The sequence below is a fragment of the Gymnogyps californianus genome, chromosome 15 (genome assembly GCF_018139145.2).
Source record: "Gymnogyps californianus isolate 813 chromosome 15, ASM1813914v2, whole genome shotgun sequence".
NCBI classification, from domain to species: Eukaryota; Metazoa; Chordata; class Aves; order Accipitriformes; family Cathartidae; genus Gymnogyps; species Gymnogyps californianus.
The window spans coordinates 15541401-15564372 of record NC_059485.1 but is presented as its reverse complement, the minus strand read 5'-3'; the positions used below and the strand labels follow the sequence as shown (position 1 = coordinate 15564372).

Below are 22972 nucleotides of genomic sequence, written 5' to 3'. Positions count from 1 at the left end.
TGTTTTATCCAGGTAAAGCTGCATTTTTAATTCACATTGAGTAATGAATGTTTATGAACTTAGGTTTCTTAGAAATTGCTTTTAATGGGAAATGATAGTGGCAAAATAGCGAACTAAAATCTTCTATAGACAGCGGAAGGGATCAGAGTACTGTTAGGTCATGAACAAGGTATATTCATCATAGTGAGAGTTTGTAATAGCTATGACTAGAATTTGGTAGGAGCTACTTTATTCTGTATTTAGTTAATTTAGGTCAATATGTGAGATAGAGCCACCCTTGTCCTTGGTAATATGAAAAGATATGATTCATTTTTGATTAACCAATAAATATGTTAAAGAACATTCCATTATTTCCAAAAGGTGATGTCGTGGTTTAACCCCAGTCAGCAACTCAGCACCACACAGCCGTTTCCCCCTCCCCCTCTCAGTGGGGTGAGGAGGAGGAAAGCAAAGGGAAAAAAAAGTAAAACTCGTGGGTTGAGATAAGAACAATTTAATAACTAAAGTAAAATATAATACTAACAATAGTAAAATGAAATATAATAATAATAGTAATGAAAAGGAATGCAACAAAAAAAAGGGGGGGGGGGGGGGAGGAAAAAACCAGTGATGCACAATGCAATTGCTCACTGACCAATGCCCAGTTAGTTCCCGATCCGCACCTCCCAGCCAACTCCCCCCTGTTTATATACTGGGCATGAGGTTCCATGGTATGGAATATCCCTTTGGCTAGTTCGGGTCAGCTGCCCCGGCTGTGCTCCCTCCCAGCTCCTTGCACACCTGCTTGCTGGCAGAGCATGGGAAGCTGAAAAGTCCTTGACTTAGGACAAGTGCTACTTAGCAACAACTAAAACATCAGTGTGTTATCAACATCATTCTCACACTAAATCCAAAACACAGCACTGTACCAGCTACTAAAAAGAAAATTAACTCTGTCCCAGCCGAAACCAGGACAGGTGACTTAGGGCATACCTAGCAGGTGAAGAGCACTGGTGCTAATGAAGTTTGAATTCTTTTTAAAAGCTGAGCTTTTTTCCTCACTCTCTCACCAAAAAAACCTGAATGTAAATATACAAACAACCTCAGGAAGTCAGCCTGTAGGCAGAGATAGTATTTCCTTATCCACCAAATGGGAGGAGAGACATGGTGAGAGACTGGCTGCCAGTAAGTCACACTTGAAAGAAAATTTTTGAGTGTTGCATTCCACAAAGTACAGTCTGGTTCCCCATGAAAAGTATTTTGAATATAAGGAGTATTTGAGGTACTGATTCATATATGAAACTAACTAGAATAATAAAGATTGTTGTTGCAAATATGCTGCTTAAGAAGTGACAGAGAACTTGATATGTCTAATGAAAACATCTTTAATATATCTTGCTGTGAATAAAAATATTTTTTTCAGGAAACCTCGATTCATCTTAGTTGATTGAATTATTTCATTTTTTTAAATCTTTTATGGGTATATGGCTTAGGTAAGAAGTCTTTGGCATTGAAATAATACCAGTCCTTCATTTAAGATGAATGGGCATAGTGTTGAAGAAACATAACTTCTTTATTTTATACTTGTTTTCATTTTTAATAGGAGCTGCTATTAGCTATCAGCCTTAAATTTGTAGTTTGGGATTTATGTAGCAAGTAACTCTAGCCAATGATCTAAAATCTGATGAGAGTATTTCTAGCTTCAGTGAGAGGCCGGGGAAGGACTTACATTTAACAAAAAGTTGTCCCTTACCTGTATGTCATTTTTTTCCAATAGAAATCTCTGAAGTTGCAGTATGTAAGCAAAATTAGCTTCCAAGAATACCCTCACTAGAAAAGCAGAGTTGAAAACAAAAGAAAAATCATAATAGGTCACTTGTCTACAGTTTACTGACTTGAACTATATTTGGCTTACTCAGTTTCCGATAGTAACTTGTTGTACAAAGGGATAATATGAAGAAATAAATGCCTTTCAGACTATAATTTTTGTGATAATGATTACTTCTGCATGTCTTCAGGTCTGCTGGCAAAAATCCAAAGGTTCAATGAGAGTCAAAGTACCTTAGGAGAAAAAGGAACATGTTAGGTGTCATTAGGTTTAAGATTATTGTTTGACTCCTGAAGAAAACATAAGTCCAAAATATATGTGTGTGTATACATGTATATGTATATACACATACTTATATTAAATAGATGCTTGATTATTCTTGCATGTTGCAATGAGGTTCAGACACAAATATCTGCAACATATCAAGTCCTAGTTAGCACTCTTGACAACAGGCAAAAGTTTGAGCAGTTGTTTCCTCTTAAGCTTACCTCTATTTTTTTAAGCTACCATCACTAATGTGAAAAAAGGAGTGAGCAAGCAATTATATTTTCCTCAAGACACAACTAGAAAAAGCAAACGTACTATAAAGCAGGCATCATATTTTTGTCATGAGCTGGCTACACTGTATTGAAATAAGTTTGGTTTTTTGTGATGTTTCAATCCTGTCTTAAAGTTTATGCTTGTAATGGAGTTTAATAAACCTTACTTAAAGCCATACATTGTACATTTAAATATACTATATATACAAAAATAACAGTTCAGTAAAGTGTAATAGGTTGAGAAACCCACTTTTCAGGTTTTGATGCCCCTTCTTCATGCTGAGTTCTTCCCACAACTCTGGTCAATATGCTTTGTGTCATAGTCTTCTCTGTTTGTCTTTTCAGGATACTAAAGCAGAGTGCAGTTCCTGTGTAGAAACTGAGGACAGAAAAGTAAGTAGCTTGTTTTAATGGAATTTGTCAGGCAACTCTACTAAGTGGGGTTTTTTGTTTGGTTGATTTTTTTTTTTTTTTTAATTCAGTTAACTATGTGAAATTATTTTATGGTGTTTTATGTGTGTACATTTTATAAAGTTTTCTAACAATAACTTTTCTAATGTTGTATTTTAACCTTAATGGTGACAAAATAGTCTTACTCTATTGAATATACTTCTGTTAGAAATTGGAGTAACTGCTTGTTTAGAAGGGAATTATAATCTTCATTTCCTTAAATTATGAATGGTTTAAAAGGCAATTGCACTTCCTGTTCTTAATTTCCATTATTAGCAAAATTATTGTCATGTCTTTCATGTTAATGTTGGCATACCATATTAAATATGTGTAAAATAGCAAGATAAGGACTGCTTTTTCTTGCTTTATAAACAGTATCTTTGATACTGGTTTTTTTTCCTTCTAAATGGTTGATGCTTAAAAAAAGTTTATGTTATTTCCAATTTTATTTTCTGTGAACAAGTATAAAATATGTTTTCAGTTGTGTTCTTCACCTTGTTAACATACTGTTTAAAAGAAAAAGCTATGGCATGTATGTTTGAATATACTTGAATAAAGTTACATTTTTAGAAGGAATTCTTAAATTGAAGTACTATGAGTTTCCACTCTAAAATGAGCAATGCAGAAAGCTGTCTTATAGCACTAACAGCATCATGTTCTCAATTTATGTTTTGAAACAGTAGGTCTTTATGCTTAATTTAGCATTAGTTTAACTGTGCTATAATGTGTGATACCAATGTTCTATTACTCAACTTTCCAGAAGTTTTTTTGTTGTTTTTTTAACTTCTTTTGGCTAGTACATCTTCCTATGAGCATTCAGCAGCTCCTACTTTTTTTAAAAATAGCAGTCGAGTACTTTTTGCTATAAAAATGAGGTTTTATTAAACAGCATTATACCAAATGCACTTTAGTTGTTCATGATAGCTCAAATTTTATAAAACAATGTCATACATGTCCGATATAAAATGCTGTTCAAGTTAGTGCAGGAAAACACAATTCATTTGCTTTATTGAGATATGTGATAAAGGTTCTTCAGAATTTCAGTGATTTTCAACATTTTCAGGAATGAAGTGAGGGAATTATTTTGAGCTATACAGAAACATATTAAGAATTCAATTAAGATACTAAACTGTGAATGTAACTAGATGAGAAAGTATGCTACATCTTGGATACCAAGCAGCTGTTACTACTATCAGATTGTTGAAGTCCTCTATACTAAGACAGGTTGAATTTCTTGCATTTAAATTAAGTCAGCACTGAATGTTTTACTCTGATGTGTATCAGTGTAATAGAACTAGCTTATTGTAGGACAATTACAAGGACAGTAAGCCAATATAGCAGAATTTTTTTTTAAATTTAGAAACCATATCAGCTTTATCACAAGGCTCAAAAATACTGTAATGATATGTTTAACAATGCTTTATGTTAGTAAGGGACTACAAAATTTATGTCAATAGGAACAGTAACTTTGCTGTATTGTTTTCAGAGTCGAAACATTTTCCTGTGCATTAAATTTAAGGAATTGTCTTTGTTATTTACACTCCTAATGCTTTTTCAGTTCTCTGGGAGGTTTAGAGTTTTTGTTGTTGTTGTTTTTAAAAGCATATTAACAAACCAAAGCGTTCTTGCTTTCCTGCTTTTTTCTGTTACTGATGTTATACCTTCCATAAACCCTATTCTCCTATGTTAATATCTTCCATTTTAGTTTTTTGTAAAATTTCTGAATTCTCCTGCTTTCTATTTCTGCTTCCTTTTCTAGGCAGCATTAAGTGTGAACTAGTGACAAATAATGCTTCCTCATTTCTTGTGCAGTTCCTTCCATTTTTTTTCTCAAGCATTTTGCAGACGCATAGTGAGCTGAATCAAAATTAACCTGGTTAATGTGTTCATGCTAAAAACTAACCAAGAAAGAAAGGCTTCACATAGAAGTATATTCAATTTAAAAAATTTAAATTGTCAGAAATAAATATCAATCCAGTTTTAAAGTATTTTCTCACTAAAAAGAGTGAGCTGGGTTTTTTTTTTAAATACATTTCTACTGAAATTTTAAAATTTGGAGCTAGAATCCAGTTCTGGATTACTAAATCTGTGTAGTGTCTAGTGTCAAGTAGTAACTGAGTTTGTGAAAGCATCGAGCGCATGACATGTAATTTAAAATCTCTAACATTAGCTGGTACTCATTACTGTGAAACTCAGGCCATTTAGGCTTCAGGTTCTGAGCATTAGCTTTTATGAAACTGTCTAGGTGTTTAAGTTTAGGTACATGTTGTTTTATAGTATGCTAAAATGCAATTTGGGACCTTATTTCTAAACACCAAGATCTGACTCTTTTGGTGTGGGTAGCAGCGACTAAAACTGCACAACCAAAGGTTCTTTTTATTGCTTGAATAATGGGACAAGTTGTGAAGAGCCTGATAAGCTTTGGACTGCAGTCTTATTAATGTATGTGTTGTATTTCTTTTTCCTTTTATTGCAACTTTCCTTTTATCTAGCAGATGTACCAGCCTGTTGCCAGTAAACTGGGGTTTTTTTCATTGTTTTATGATATGATGATTTCTACCTCAGTATAAATTACAGGAGCTGTATATCTGATACTTTGTCTTGGCCTCAGTGATTGCTCTGAGTTTGAGTGGTTTCCTAAGGAGCCATCTTTCTTCAGTGACTCAGGCTATCAAGACTAACCCAGCTGTCTGACCCCAGAAAGGGGCACCTCATCCGGTGCAGAATATGTGATCTGACTTTTTCTGAGACAACCCAGGCCCTAGGACTGAGGAAGTGAAGTGAAATGAAAGAGCATGAGATTCCCATGTTATCCTATGCTTTATTGCTTCGCTGGCCTGTTGTGCTCACTTCCCTCTCCCTTCTTGCTCTTAGAAGCAATGGTATGAAGGTGAGGTGAGAATCACAGGGTCTCCAAGCTTACTGTGAAACCTAGAGAGTCTCTCTCGTCTCTCTCTTAATGTATCATTAAGGTTGAAGAGCTGGAGATCTGGAGATTGTCAACATTGCAGTGCTGAGTGCTATGAATTTCTCATCCTTTCTCATCCTTTTGACTATAACTACTGATGCATACAGACACGTCTTCAGGTTTACAGACTCTTTGTGATCTTGCCTCACTAATCGCTGAAGTAATAACAACAGACATGAGGTTTGCTAGGTTTTGGGTTATGGTTTGGTTTTTGACTTGCTAAAAGTACAATTTTTATCCAACAGCAATGACAATCTATTCAGTGCTCTGGCTTTCAAATGCAGAAACTGGAATTAACATAAAAATTGTCTAGCAAACCCCTAAATTTATGTTCTTCATTTTGTTAATTTGTTGAAGCATTTAGAAAGAACAGAAATGTAATAAATACCTGTTGTTGTTGTTACATGATATGTTTCATCTTTTCTCTGTGTTTCTGAAGCTTCCATCGAGCTTAAGTGGCAGATTTACTTTACAGTCCAAGGATATAGATTACCAGTGACCTATGCAGTGATCATCAAATAAAGATACATCAGTCTTTAATGATGTATTGTTTCATGTTTATTGAAAGCACAAGTTAGGAACTTAATGTAATTCATAGAACCTGAAACATTGTAAATAAATATTTTTATTTCATGTATTTTGAAATCAAGACAAACTACTGCAATTAGGACATGCATCATTGGTATCTAATAATTTGCACTTCCATAATGAAATATACTACTAGTGTACTATAACATTAGTAATTAATGGAAAATTTTCCCAGTTAACAACAAAATATAAAACTGCAAGGTGCCTTTTCTTGCGATCTTTTTTCCTGAAGTTTCTTAATCTCTAACTTCTGAAGTAGAAGTTTATGTAACAGTGGCTAAAGCGTTGCCTTGAAGGCAAACTCAAATTTAATAACTGTAATTATTATTTTGAAATCTATTATTCTATAAATGAAAAAATACTGTTTAAATATCCTGACCATTTTATCACTATGATCTGTCTCTCCTTCCATTGTTACTTCAACTGACCTTTTTATGTAAGATTCTACTTATATTTTCTGCAAGGATAAAAGCCCTCAGGTTTGAGAATAACAGGTGACAAGTAATCAACAGTCTGCTGTAACTGGCCTATATTATTATGCATTACTAAATTGCATTTACCATTGCCAGCAGTGGACCCATAAGTGTATGTACGACTCATTTCCTACCTAATCGGTGTTCTGTTCTGTGTTTGTCACACCCAGCCCTTTTTTTGTTTTGATCTCATACCTTCATTCTGAACATCACAATATTTGATGTTTAATGAATCATGTGATCATAGAAATGTCTCAGCTTTCCTTTTCAAAGAAACATAGGTAGAAACATTACCCTTACATTTTCACAGAAAGCAAGCTGTTAAAACCCTACAAAGTGTGATTTTTGTAAAAGTACATTGCTTTCTGAAGCTAGTCACGTGATGTTTGGGCATTTGAGTCATAATTTCAAAGCCTGTGATGTTTTTCAGCTCGAGGCTTTGGTCTTGCAAAGGTGATGACAGTTGGTTTGTTTTTTTTTCTTCTACCCATGTTTTCATATATAACTGTGTGTGTTGGGGGCAAACTAAATAGTTGTGGTTGAAGGGAATTAATAAGGGTATTGGCCATTTTGCCGAGAGAGACCATGTGGATTCTTTTAGTCTTCTCTTCCATTTGATATAACCAAACTCTAGTCTCAGTCTCCACTGTAAAAAGACTGCTAATATGTAAAGCCTTTTGTTGTTGTTGTTGTTGTTGCTCTTAGAGCAGTTTCATCACCTCCCATTACATAAAAAACCTGCCCCTGATAAATCTTCCTCATCTTTTGTTTAATCTCAGTTCACATCTTTTTTTGGTCTGAACAATTTCCTTTTTTTTTTTTTTTTTTTTTTTAATGTGCTTATATGGGACTTGCATAGAACAGGAATCTTCAAAAATACAAAAAAAAGAAACTGGAAATAAGATTTCTCCCTTTCCTGCTCCATCTTTGAGGTCTGAACAGAGCACAAAGGGAATACCTTGTTTTACTCTGCAATTGCCTTTGTCGTATCATCAAATTAATTCATGGCGATGGTGTGAAACCAAAACTCTGATATGAAGTTATCTTCCCCTTACTCCCCAACCTCCCTTTTGTTATATTTCCATCTGAAATGGAAAACTGAGACACGGAAAACTAAATGGAAAGTTAACTTATTATGACCTTTCTGTGCTGGATAACTTTGTTTCAGCTAGTTTTTGCTATGCTAGGAATGTTTTATTCTTCAGCTTTGGCTTCTTCATTTTTGTTTTATTTCAGCTTCCTCTTTTTAGTAATAGACTCTTGCTGTAATGTGCAATGACATTCTCTTCAGTATTCCTTGCAGGCAACATAATGCTGACCGTTAACTAGCAGCTAAGTGTTATTAGCTTGGTGGCTCAAGGTCACTCAGAATATCTTGCTTCATTTTCTGTTCTTGAGAAGGAAAGTAGCTCATGGAGAGAACATTTTTGCGATGCATCTTGACTTTAAAATTTACCACTTTTGAGCTCGGAGTGCAGAGGCTTTATGAGAGCAATAGACTTTATGGGTATGCATTAGGCCAATAACATGATAGGTCAGTAAGTTAGAAAATTTCCCTGTAGTGACATAATGTGACATAATGTTTCATAACTCCCTATTACCTTCTGCAGGATATGGTATAGACAGTAATGCCTTTCCTTTTATAATTTAATTTTTTTTTTAGTACCTTCTGTCAGAGGATCTCAAAGTCCTTTACAAACAAATTAAAAACACCTATGAGGAAAGTACTTACATTTATATTGCTCAGGTTACATATGAGGAAATAGAAGTATGAAGGGGAGACGTAGGCAAGGTTACAAAGTGATTCTGAGACAAAATGAGGAGAAAAAGAAACAGCATTACAAATATATTTTGTTTTGCCTATTCTATGTCTTCTTGCAATCTTTTTTTTTTTTATTTATAATGATCATGTGAAAATGTTTTCCATGAAAGTTTAAGGGAAAAATTTATCTTAGTAGCAGGAAGAAAATTTATTCAAGTTCTTTAACGTTCTTCAGGTTTCTGTGGGAGGGAGTTAATAAGGGTATCAAACAGTGAAGAGCTGATAAGAAGCATCATGGATGGACTGACTCAACTACTGGCATCTAAGATGTGGATATATTTATATACTGTTTCCTTTCATTGTAATCCCTTTTTCTGCTCTTTAGGAGCTTCCTATCAGTGAATACGAGTAAGTGTCATTTTTATTCCCTTGTGAAGGCATCACACAATCTGCATAGTTTTGTAGAGTTGAGAGATACTTTTTTTCTCACATTAAAACAAATTAATTTTTTGATGAGGGAAGATCACCGACTCCAATGGATTGGTAAGGAAGTGTCTAAATTGTGTTTGGATGTAGATTCAAAGGAATCTAGGGAAGTTTTGAGCATTAATGAGCCTTCTGGTGTCGACTAGAGTGAACAAATGATTGCTATTTCTTCTGTCTCTTTAACTGTTGTACAAATAGTAAGGAGTATTATTGAACCATCGTATAACAGGACCACGTAGAGTATAGAGAGTTGACCATAGGATTCAGAAACAAGGGGGAGTAACCCAGAAGTGAGAATAATGAGCTGTTCCAAGAATAGTATCCGCCTGTCACAATACTCCAGAGGTTTCCACTGACATCTCAGCTCATGTAAGTCAGATTTACATCATGCTTCTTGAGTCTTCCTCAGTACAGAGCTGGAAGTTTTCAAAACTTCCATAAAAGGGTAAAATTATCTGAGGTGTGTGTGGGGGGTTTTGTTGTTTGTTTATTACCAGAAAAGTTACTTGAAATCCATGGCTGACTCCTCCACAATGATTTTAATTCAGGATCTGTTGCACTCCAGATATCCTAAAACTGAGAAAGTTGAATCAAACACATAGTCTAAGTTGTTTAGGTATCATTTATTGTTGTATTACTTTTAGTGATATTTTTTACATCAAAGGATTTTTCTTTTCCTTTGTCTTAGTTTATGTTCTTTTCAAATAAAAGCACTACTTATGGAAAATAGGTAGCTGAAATTTGCCCTAGAACTTAACACACAGCATTAGTCAGCCTCTGTAATTATTGGCGATTCTGATGTGAGGAAATACTCAGAAATCCAGTCCATTTCCTGGCATGTAGCTTGACACAGTGCAAAGTCTTGTTGGAAAGTTTCATAGTGTTTGAATGATCATAATGTCAGTCCTATTACTGCTCTCTTGTTCTTTCTGTCACTGACATGCAATTATGGAATTTCACAACTGAAGTGATGACAATTGCTCCTCTGTGTGTGTGTGTGTCTATCTTTCCCCTTAATCCAACTCTATCTAGCAATCTGTAATTTGATAAAGTAGAATTGAAATGACAGGCGTGACAGAAGTGCCAAAACAATAATTTGACCTCCCACTGAAGTGTCAACCTGTTCGGCTGTGTGACTTCTACACATGCGGAATACACATAAGGGACACAGATAGTATATTTATTATGCTAGAATACCTGTTAAGGCAGACTGCTAAAAAAAGGTATTACTACATTGTGTCTTTTTGCCAATGTGTTCCATCTTTAGCCATTACATTTTCTATCTCAGTACTACTATGTATAAACATGATTACTATTGCACATAAATTACCTTTATTTTATTAGGAGAAGATTTTTTTCAAATCTTCATTTTTAAGATATTTGGGTAAATCTTGAAATTATAATTCTGTGGCTGTGTAGCAAATTAGTTCTTGAAGAGACTATTTATTCTTTACTTTTAAGGACAACTTTTTCATATTAAACCTCTTGGGGGAAGGTGTCAAAGAATGAAGAAAGAACCATATAAAAGGTACACCATTTCTTTTTCCGAAGTCCTTTAATACTGATGAAATAGCTAGTTCCTGTTCATACAGAATATAAATGTAATCCCTGTTACAGATTACCCTCTGTTGTAAACAAATTTTATTGAGAGCATCAGTCAGCAAACTGGCAAATTCTAGTTAAAGCATATGCAAAATACAGAATATAAAAATTTATTTTCTGCGGTAGCTATATACTGATAGTTTCAGTTTCATTTGAGGAAAACCTTTTGGAATTAGTGACTTGCCAGTGAGCAGTTTGAGTAGTTGGTACCTTTGAAATGTCAGCTTTTCGTTGAGGTAGATGGGAGTTTAAGAAATCCTCAAAATATTTTTGTTTGAAATCTGATTCCGGTCTAAATCCAATTTAGAAGTTTCTAAAAAGGATCCATGAGCACTATGAGCTATATTGTTCTCTATATGCAATATAACAGTTTTCTGTTACTATTACATGTTACAAAGGGAAAAAAAAACCCTCTTTTTTGAAAAATAGTGCTCGTTTTTATCCTTTCCTGTAACTAGTAGTCATGCCTTTCAGCTGATACTCTTTCTAGCCTTTTTATTTAACGCTTTGGCATTAAAACATGCCTTTATCTACTCTTACATTCAGCACTGATGTTTGCATTATGTGAATTTAAAAACCAGAAAGCAATCACAATTCTTTTTGAACTTCCTCTGCTTTGAAATAAATTGCATTAGGTGTATGACAACTTCCTGCTAATAACTCCTAAAAAGCTCACTGAGCTAGAAATAGCATTCTGAAATAGCTAATACTTTTATATAAATTAATAAAAATTTTTATTTTCGCTGAAGTAAATGTATGCACAAATTACTTTGGAATATATTCATATATACTGTACCTGCATTGCACGCAATGAATTATATTTCACGTGAGGACAAGGAAGGGGATAGAAGAAACAAACTTTTTGGTTTTAGTATTCAGCTAAATGTAAAATTAAAATATTCAGATTCAGGGGGAAAAAAATCGAGTGGAGAGGGAGAAGTTAAGTCTGATTTGATGCTAATTATCTGTCAAAATTAACTGAAAAATAATTCATGAGAGACTAACGCTTTGTTGAACTTTTGACTACATCTGGCCATTAAGTTTTCAACAGGTATAAAAACACAGAGGGGAATTGGCTTCTGAAGTTATACAAAAAAGGGAAAAAAATACAGATGTATTAATATTAGCATGCTGTGAATGGGAACATGTCTTGGATCTTCTCTGTATTTGTGAATGAATAAAACTTTGCAGCAATGGGGCAGTGCAACTTTTTCTATTATGTAGTGAAACATTTCCTTTTAAAAGGTGTCTTTTCTGGTAGCGTAAGCTTTTCATAACCCATACTCTACTGCATCAGTAAGGTATAATTGACCTTAGCAGTTATGTTACCTACATAATTTTCAGTTATTAATCTGACCTACCAGGTTCTTTGGAACATGCCAGATACCAAGGCCAAATGACATGGATTTAAATATATTAACTATATCTCACTGTGTAATTTTATATTGTATATATACGCCGAAGTGTTTAATGGTCATTGTTGCTTTAGAGAAGAGTAAGTTTCAAGTTGACGTTTCCTTCCCTATCTTTTTTTCGTGCTTTTTAATAAGGATGTGGGAGACTTCAGGAAGAAGGATAGAGTTAACTATGTATAGATGAATCACCTTATTTACAGATACTTCTGTGTTTACAGTCAGTTATGCTTCTTAACCCCAACAGCTGAAGGGGCTGAGTAACAAGGAAAAGCACTGGGTTTCTGTTAAGTGCCTGGTTCACTTTATCTCCCACAGTTTCTAGGAGTGCCCATGATAAAACTGCCAGGGATTTGGCAGCGCTTTCAGACTGTGACCCTTCATTATGGTTCCTGCTGTAAGCCTAGGGGAGCCTCTTAGTTTGTTGAGGGGGTTTTTTGGACCTGGCCTAAAGAACACTGAAGGGGGAGGGAAGTCTTACATTGACGTGAACAAAACTATCTCTCTGTGTTAGGCAAAACAGTCTCAAGTCAGGGACTTTTCTTTTGTTTAACTTACTGCCAACCAACACAAACTTTCAATCAATGAGGAAAAGAATAATGTACAAACTGGGAATTGGGTCCATCCCAATTCCTCTGGCGAGGCAAGGGGCAACACGGGCGATTGGGGTGGCCTGCATGAGGGTGCCGTGCGCTTCGATGTCAGGATGACATTTTGGAGCAGGGCAGTCATGGTTGAGCCCGCAGTGGGGTCTTGCAGCTGTGGTTGCAGGGGGTACAGAGCTGGCTGGAACCAGTTCTGACCAGCCGGCGGCAGGTGCCGACTCCCGCCCACACAGGGCGTCGCTGCGCCCCCTCAGCAAACCAGGCATCTCCCGCCCAGCGTGCTGCCTCACAGTGGAAAGGGATGTGGTGTGTGAGAGTCCCAGGAAAGCAAACAAAAATAATTTGATAAACAGCACTTCAGATTTTTAAAGGGCATGCACTGAGGTCATCGGTCATGCAGAAAGCCTGCAGGTTGTAGTCTGGAGACTACAGGTAGGTCACTTGGTTTTATAGGTGAAGTTGAATTACACATCCAGACAGGTAACTACAGAAGAAGCTGGGGTCCCTACTAATGAAGGGTGTCAAAGCCACTATGCTTTTAATGGTTTTGCTTTTTAATTTTTTTTTTTTTGCCTTTTTTTTTAATGCCTTTTTATGCTTTTACTACTTGGTAAGAATTCAAAGGCACATTAACCAAAAACATAGCTGGACATTAGAGACCTTTATTTAAAATAAAAAAATACATATATTTCATACAAATTAACTAGAAATTATGTGCTAAACAACAGTTTAAAAAGTTTATATTTCACCAGCAGCTAGCAGAGGCTAAAGACAACTTAGGCTATTTCTTTCTAGCTTGTACATGTGCTTGTATGACTGTGCATTTGGAGGTGTACACCGTCTCATGCTGTCATCTTGTCACAGAAGCAGTGAGAGGTTTTGCCTTGCAATGTGATAAAGTTGCTATAACGTGAACTTATGTTCAGCTTCTTGCTAGGAGCTAGGGCTATTTTTGTAGACAAATGCTTCCCAGCATAGAAGTTGAGCAGAGCTTTGCCTGCAAGCAGTAGCCATTTTGACTTCTTTTTAACTGTCATGTTCAATTTTCCTTATGGAATAAGGTTTGGAATTTCAAGAATGGGGAAATTAAAATTATAGACTTTAATTAATAATTAAAAAACCTTTTCAATTCATCTGTTTGAGCTGAGCCACATGTTCCTAGTCACTACCTATTTTAGTAATCTGGAACTTCACCTTTTTTTTGGACATGTGAAAATACAATCTCTCTTTCTCACAGGATGTTAGTAGTCTTTGATATAATAGTTTAACATTTTAACTGGATAAACTTTTTAAAAAATTTAAAGCTAAGATCAGTTTTGGGAGAAGGCAAAGGGGAAGGGAAAAAGGTGTGTAGAATCCCTTTTACCTCTGATTTTACATACTTAAATAATTAGCCTGAATTTTAAAGTGCTGGGCATTTGACTTAAATCTTTGTTACAAACTGTCATTATTGCCTTCACTTATTCTTGCTCAAAATGTGCTTTCTGTGTTTGGAAAAAAGTATAATCAGTTCATTAAGCTAGGTGGAATCTAGCCATGATGACAATAAATGGACTAGGTCAATGTTTGCTGGGATATGGAGCAGAAATACACAGCAGAATAACTCCTAAGAGAACTTTATATAATGAGGCCACTGTGGGAAGCCACTTAGAGTGTTCTGCACTCATAGAGAATCAGAGAATTTATCCAGCCGATAAGAGTATTTATTCTTGCATAAAGCTCCCAGATGGTAACATTTAGAAAATATATACTTTTCTTACTTCTGTTATGCATCATGCTTGTTGATATGCTTTTTATTAGACAAGTAATCTTCCAGATGTTGTTTCATTAAACTGAGGTACAGAGATATTTTGCATTAATTTTCTATTCCCAAGTTCTAGGCAATGCATTCTGATTTTCTTTCTTTAAAATTGCACAACAGCATTTCACTATATTAAGTGATACACAGATTGCATATTAGCTGATCAAACTTACCAGAACAGCATTAATAGAACACTTGCTAACTTATCTTTTTCAGTTCTCCAAAAGATAAAATGAACAAATATACAAGTTGTAATTTATAAATATATACAACTTCTGTGGTTAATTCAAAGTTTTAGAAAATGACAAGCCTTCCTAAAAGAGAAAATACAGGGATTGAGGAGCCATAAAATAAATAAAGTATTTTTCCTTGACTCCGTGTGTCTAGATAGTAAATCTGGGATGTATTATGTGAACTACATTGGACTCAGAAACGTTTATTTTCCATACAGAAACCTCGGTTCTTGGAAGCACATGCACTTTAGAAGAAAGTGTCTAAAAGCATTAAAATCTTTTTTTCCCGGCTGAAAACATGTCCATCTGTGGTTAGCCATATAAATGCTCTGTTCCTACATTTAAATTTTCCTTGCAGTAAGAAAAAAAGCTACTATTGACTTCACAGGTGTTTGAAATAGGTGTTCCATTTTCATGAAGTATCCTTAAGGAGCCTTATTGGTGAGGTGGAAGTCTAGAGGTTATGTATTTCTCCAGGAAAAAAATTGGAAATGCGAGTTCTTTTATAATTTCTTCTAAGTCCTTGTAGTAGAGCTCATGTTAAAATAAACACACAAACATGTTGCTATATAGGAGGTTGCACTTGCTTTCTCTTTATTTAATCAGCATACCTGACAGCCTGATTTCAGGCTGCTCCTCTATGGTGTTAAGGTTGCATAGTCCAGTGTACTTTTCAGTGAAAGTAATGCGTACGAAACTTGGAAATGGTACTTGAAATTTTGTGTGAAGAACTTGATGCAGGCCAGTGCTTTACTGTTCTAAATCATAAAATGGAGAGAGATAAACAACATTTCTTCTGTATCAAAAACTATATCTCTATGGAAAGTTTGAATTTTAATATTGAAAATTGAAATCCTTTTAGGAATTGAACTGTGTATTATGTTTTTGCATTTATTTTCCTTATAACTAGTAACAAAAAGTTTTTTACAGAAATATTTAGGAAAATTAGGTATTAAACATTCACTCTAATATGTAAGTACCTTTTTCTTGCTACTCCATGTCATCAACATGATTATGGATGAGAAAAGAGGTGGTATATTGATTCTATATGCATATCAGCTAATCGATAGTATGCCTACAGCAATATCTGAACCTCTCGGATAGTCTGTCTTTGAATTTTTCACCGTGAATGTTCGGCTCCAGAGGATGGAGCTCTGTGATTCTTCCTTTCTGTTCACCACCACTATGGTACCCAGGTATCGTACAGGATTTGGCTTGTTGTGGGGATTCTTTTCAGGAATTGAGACTGTCTGAAAACAGCGATCCAAAACAAAGTATTGCTTATGCTTAACAGCATGACCACAGCAAAGGAGAAGGGAAAGAATGTAAAACCAAAGGACTTAATACATTGTGGTGGGCTGACTGAGGCTAGCAGCTAAGTACCCCCACAGCCACTTGCTCACTCCCACCTGCCCAATGGGATTGGAGAGAGAATAGGAAAAGCAAAAGCAAGAAAACTCATGGGTTGAGGTAAAGACAGTTTATTAAGTGAAGAGGAAAACAACCAAAACCAAACCCACAAGTGATGCAGAGGAAGTCACTCTCCACCTTTCACAAAGGAGACTGATGCCCAGCGAGTCCCTGAGAAATGGCCACCTTGGAAGACACAACCCCCCCCATCGACACCACCCCCTGCCTTCTGCCACTGCCCTAGTTTTATTGCTGAGCATGACGTTACATGGTATGGAATATTCCTCTGGCCAATGCAGATCAGCTGTGCCAGCTGTGTCCTCTCCCTGTCTCTTGCCTGCCAGTAGCCTGCTTACGAGGGGGTGGCAGAGTGGTGGGGTGTCAGCATGAGCAAAAGAGAAGGCCTTGATGCTGTGCAAGCACTGTTTAGCATAACCAAAATACTGGTGTGTTATCAACACTGTTTTAGGGAAAATCTGTTAGGAAGGCTCAGGTTGCTGAAACTGTTCACAAAAACAAATCGCAACAGCAGAACGGGATTCCTATGGCCAGTGAGAAAGCTATGCTTTCGCCTACTTCTAAGCCAGCTATCTTTTGTTCATACATATAGTATTTATTTATTTATAGTTGAAAGGAGTCCATAACTCTTTGAACTGTCTCCCTTCGCTGCCAATGTTTCAGCACTTCCTTGGGAAGCAGAGGATGAGTTTACAGGCTATTAATGAATAGGGAAAGCCTTGTGTCATTTGTATTTGAGTTTAGACTTCTACTATCATCTAGGCATAAATTGATCAGATGGCTTTCCAGGAGTACACGCATGGCAAGATTATCAGTGGCAGATTGTTTTCAGCATATTTGAAGGGGACAGACTGAATCAGACCATTGTTTTGTTTGCCAAATTAATATCTGGGATGTAATCCAACCTGATTAACAGGATGGCTATGATTGGATCATGAAAGGGTAAGCAGACATTTGGAAAGCCTTTTTTATACCTGCTGGCTCTTTTACTTTCCCAGTAGCTTGAACACATGCAAGAATATGCTTCTATCCAGTAATCCAATTCATTTCTCATTGATTCCAGTTTGTCTTTTTACGTTGTATTGGATCTCTTGCCAGGTAAATCTTTTCTCTGTAGCAATAGATTGTTTTTTACAGCTGCCTGGACGTCTGGTACTGGGCAGTTTGATCAAAACTTCCTAATTCAGTTATTTCAGAACTGACTTCTTCAACAGTGATGCAGAATGTCTTTTCCTCTAATGAAACCTATTATTATAAGAGCACTTATACTTACATATTCAGATTTCCAAATATGGATATATATTTATGCATGTTTCTGTTGTCTTTGAAACATTGTTGATGATTTTTATGTAAGGAGTAAAGTAAGGGTTAATGTATTAATTTTTTTTTCTGTTTTTCTTGAAGAGGTATGTTTTACTGTCTTTTGGTTTGATGGGTGACACAGAGACTTTATGGTTTATATATAAACCATGTGCTTTCCAGATTTGATTTATGTAATCATAGCAGTTTTGCACAGTTCAGCTGAAAATTTCTTCTTTTTGATCAAGGTCAGAAAAATCCAGGGATTCTGCCATTTATCTCAGCTGCTTGAGTACTGAAATAGGACACCCAGGGCAATATTAAAAGAACTAGTGTACAGGGATGTCTCACTATGGCATACTTGCTGTATAACAGGTTTTTAAAAAAATCAGGGGTTATTTCTGAAAAATACAGTCTAAGCATTGAAAGAAGAATGCTGATGTTCGAAGTCTAAAAGTAAATTCCACACACCCCCCCGTCAGCAGACTAATGTACAAAAGAAAGTTAATTTACCTTTTTTTTTCTGGATAATGATAATATGCATACTATGCAAGTGGCAAACTTTTTGTTTTGAATTAAAAGCAATGCCATTAAAAAAAAAAAAAATCTGATCTCTGTTACTGTCCTTCACTTTCAAGACTTGATAAAGGTTGAAGACCAAGGAACAGAGCAGGGTTTTTTTACATGTGTGAATTGTCTGAAATGCAGTAGGGAGCATCTATTTCAGCAAATTTGTTTGATGTGTTCATTTCATACAACTTTGCTTCACTGTGGTCTTTTCCTGAACAGATAAATGGTTAGTGAATGACATAAGACAAAATTTGCAGGGGGAGGTAAGACCTTATTGCACTAACTGCTGTCATGTTATACCAACTCATTGGCTTGTTTTCCTTGAAAATATCCTTTGTGCCTTAGATCATCACAGTTACAACACTGTTCTTGCTACCTCCTGAAAATTTTTGCCTTTGCAACCAAAGTTTTATGTAATTTTATCATACTGCTGGCTTGTATTTTCTTTGTCCTATTTTCCTCATATGCCTGTATTATTTTATTTCTGCTAAACAGATTCCAATATTTCTTTGTTTCATAGTCATACCCTCAAGCTATGATTTTTAACTTTGAGATGACAGGTGTGGTAGGTAACGACTAGTCAAGAACACATTTTCTGGCTTTGCCACTGGCTCTTTTGACCTTGGCAAGTCAGTATCTTCACCATTCTTTTCCGTAGCGTTAAAACGTGTTTCTACATAGCTTAAGAGGGTTGGTTTTGTTTTCTGGTTTGATTCCTTTTTTGCTGCTATTGAAGATGCAAAATGCTTAACCAGTTTATTTCTAACCAACATTGGGAGGAAATTTCTCATGACAGTATTTGAATAGTTTTGACAAGTAGTAAAATAGAAGAATGTTTCCCTTCTATATTTGTTCTATAAAATGCTTTAAAGAACTGTGACGCACTGTTTATTAAAATGTAACATTTTCAATCTTTATTACATGATCTAAGTAAAAAGTACAAAAGCTAAGTTTAAAACATTTAGAATCAGTATTGCAGCAAATCTATGAGAATATTAAATAGCCTGCATAAAAGTAACACTCCATCTATTCATTATAGCTTTATTTGTATCAAAGTCAAAATCTCCGTGAAAGTGTATCTCTGATTAAGGAACAAATTTCAACTACATGAAGCTGTATTTCATTGTTTTCAGTTATGTGAAGTAGGAAGCCTTCCTTTTTTTCTTTTCCTTTAAAAACTGTGAGTAATTGTCTGCCTTTAAGAATACTATAGATTATATAATTCAAGTTTGGGGTGAACTGATCATAGAATGGTTTAATTTTTTTTAAGAGATTTAAATAGGTTCAGATGCTCTGTATAGTGTTTCCTCTCTTACTGTGATAAATAATTAACTTCAGTATTAGTAGAGACATAATAACAACACAAGAGAATGAGATTGCAAGTCTTGTGTTTCAGGGTTCTTTTTCTCCTGCTTAGTGATTCTGATTGTAAACAAAGCTTCCTTCCCAAAAGAAATTGTTATCCAGAGGAATAATATGCTTGATAAACTCAAGGTACCCTTCCAAGTGAAAATGTTTGAGGAAAGAAACTGTGGTGAATCAAATGGCATCTATGAAGTGCACTGTGTGTGGTCAGGGCTTAATTTTTAAAAAGCTCAGAAGTTCATGTTTAACTCTGCTGGTGATAATTTAAGATTTGTTACTGTCATGCGAAAACACTGTCTCAGAGAATGCTCCTAGTGAAAATTATAGTTTGCAGTTGTAGGGGCTAGGAACCAGGTGCGATTGATGGCCACATGATTTATTAGTTATGGCATGGGTCCTATGCAGATACCTGTATGGAATTGTTTGGACTTTCCTTTTGGTCCTGTAACACAAATATCAACATGGGATGGAATTCAGGAAACAGAGGCCAAAAACTTCTTTGTCTTATTTTTCATGTGTTTGAGTTCTAACTTGTCATTCACTGAATTCAGCAGGAACTTCTTTTTTCATTCAGTTTATTCATGTCACTGAGCACTGACTAGCAGACCAGAGCCAGAGGCTGGCATGCTTAAGTCAAGGCCTAATGGAACATATATGCAAAATCAAAGACCTTGTTTATAAAATTCTCTAATGTCAGTTCTGTTGCTATGGAAGATTACTACATTATAGATCAGTGGTTCTCCTTCGAAGTTTGTCTGGGATTCCCAAGTTTTATTTTGAAGGAGTACCTGAAAGTACCTTGGAAGAGCCTGGAGAAACACCTGCAAGTAGCTTTCCTTTTTTTTTTTAAACACACCCCCTCAAACAACAGCAACAACAACAAAAACACTCAAAACTTCTTGTATCTTGCCTATTTCAATTCTGCTTCTGGATTTAGTCATTCCTCCAACTTAAAAATAGTGAGGGTCATGATTAAGTAAGCTGTCTCAAAGCACTGAATGTAATGGTATGCGCTGGTTTCTTTTAAAGGCATTAAAATCGCTTGATAAGTTTTCAACCGTGTGTGCATCTTAAGCACTACTTTAGAGTGACTGAGTTTTCTATTGAAGTATGTTAAACTATCTTGTCTTCTGCCAGCCATACTACAGTCTTGGTATTTAATGCGTTCTTGCCTGATGTTTTAGTCTACAATTTTGACATGTTAATTTCCTTTATGTATTTTATTACAAAGGATTAAACTATTTCATATAAGCACAGATAACGTGTTTTAGACATAAAATTTGTCTGCAACTCATTATAGGGAGATATTTAAATGTGCAAACTTGTTTTTCTGCTTTTCTGTTTCCATGTAGTTAGAGCTCTCATTAACGATTGCCTTAAATATATAACACGGTACCTATTTTTATTCTTTTGCTACAGCTAGTGTACCTTATTGGATCTGCCTTTACACTGTATTACCCTTCCTCTGGCATGCTTGAACTATAGCTGTATCTGTCTTCTCGTTTCATCAAATACATAATGTGTCAATGTCCACTGTATCTAGTTTTGATCTGAGTACAAATTAGCACATGCTTGTGTTTTCCAGATGCGTTTCTCTCCCAAATTCTGTCCCAGAAAGTCGATTGTATCTTAATTGTATGCTGCTCTCTTTAAAAGAGCTGTACCCCATCACAGATTTCCTGTGCTGTGCAGATTAACGGGACAGACACTAGGCGCTGGATTTTCAGCCATTTTTTGTTTGCAGTGAGAAGCAAATGCTTTCAAGGGACATTGAAATTCATCCTTCAAATCAGCTGAGATAACCTTACTTACAGTCACTGGCATTTTCAAATTAATTTAAATGGAATATAGCTGTATGATTGAAATTCCTCTGAAGAACCTGAAAAAACTTTGTAATTCTTGACATTCCCTCAGTACTTGCTATGGCCATTAAGATAATTAAGACCAACTGGATAAGGTTCCTCTATTCACGTTACTGCCTTGGGATTCTAAGCTATGGATTCCAGTGAGAATCCATAGCTTGATTCCAGTGCGATTGCGCCTTATCGCATAGAGTAAAAAGTATCCAATTACATCTTACTAAGAAGGTATAGAGGCCTGTGTTGGCTCACTTGCGACGCTTATAGTCTCAGCTGAACTAGGTGCAAATATTAGTTGTTGCTACTAGGTTTGAAGATTATTGGGTTCCAAAACTTCTAATATGTGTTCCTAAAGTCAAGTCCTCGAAGAAAAGTGTCATTATTTTTAGAAGTTCTGCTCACTTTTTAAGAATGTTAAGAAGTACAAAGTCTGTCAGAGAATGTCCATATTTATTTTGGTGGCCCTGTAAGCTGAACTCCATTTGGAAACTTGGCTTATTTGCTTTCTGCATTTAAACCAAGCAATAGGGTACTGTAATCTGATATGTTGCAATCTAGCACAGGAGACTCTAAGAATTGAGTCAGATTAGAACCTAGACCAAGTTATTCTGCACGCTAATGAACTTGTTGTTATCTTTCAAAATATTCCTTGTAGTTGCTCTTTCCCATTAAACGCTTGCCATTTTCAAAATTAATTTAAAAAGCTCTGAAACTTCATACTCCTTTTAAAAGAAGTTATTCTTGTAAATGTCACAAACTGTTCTTACCTTGCCTTTTACTTTCCTGTGTATTTAAAACCTACCTAAGTTTATTGTAAGTTTTCTCAGGGCCACATACATCATGTATTTTTTATCCTATAGGTCTGAATTTTAGGGCCAGACTGATGATCCAAACAGTGGCTAGTCCTTAGTTAGCAAAAATGCCTCTTTGTTACTTTTATTCGAGCATGGTCTAAAGCATCACTCAAGTTGTTGTTGGTAAGCTGTAGTTCCAGAAACTAGAAAAAGATGCTGTAATAATCATTTTAAGAACGAAAATGCTCTTTTTTCTGGCATAGTGAAGCACAGAGTCAATTTATTATATGTATGTAGTTTAAATGTTACAAGATAGGTATCTTAAAATGTACTGTTGTTTTTAGTCAATTAATGAAATATCACTTTGTGCATTTTCCTTTTAAGGTCCCTAATCCTAAATTATTTGGCAATCTTTTTCAAATTACATAGTTTAACTCAGAGTTTAAACTATTAACTCAGTAGTTTATTAAAAAACAAAACAAAACACGAGGCAAGCATGGTTATAGATTACATGGAATTTTTAGCCATAGTTTTAGTCAGTTGATTTGAATGTTGTGCTGTTGTGGTGTTCTGTATTTACTTCAGAATAATTTTTTTGTTTATGTATTCAGTGCTTTTCCATATAAATGCTACAAATCTCCTCAGTGTCTTTATTAATACAAATGTGCATGCTATTAAGGCTTGGGTTTTTTTAGATTTAAATGTTGAACTTAACCGGTTGCATTTTGACATACCATGATGATATAGCTTACATAACCAGAAGATGGCAGTGTAGGCTAAAATACGCATTCAGTTGGTAAAACCTTTCTCCTTTATAAATGGAATAGGGTGGGGTTTTTTGTTTATATTCCTCCCCTCCAACGACTTAATTTCATAGTAACTTCTAAATTTTAAGGCTTGCTCATCCTCGACAGAAGCAATGATTAGGATT

General features: G+C 35.4%; 1 protein-coding gene across 1 annotated transcript in view; it reads left to right on the top strand.

Annotated features, from left to right (window-relative positions):
• Window positions 1-22972, top strand: part of RBFOX1 (RNA binding fox-1 homolog 1) — a 1343363-nt gene that overhangs the window by 717846 nt on the left and 602545 nt on the right. Inside the window, exon 5 of the mRNA XM_050906339.1 lies at window positions 2692-2739. Within this exon, the coding sequence (XP_050762296.1) occupies window positions 2692-2739 (48 nt within the window). The remainder of the gene's footprint in view (window positions 1-2691; window positions 2740-22972) is intronic.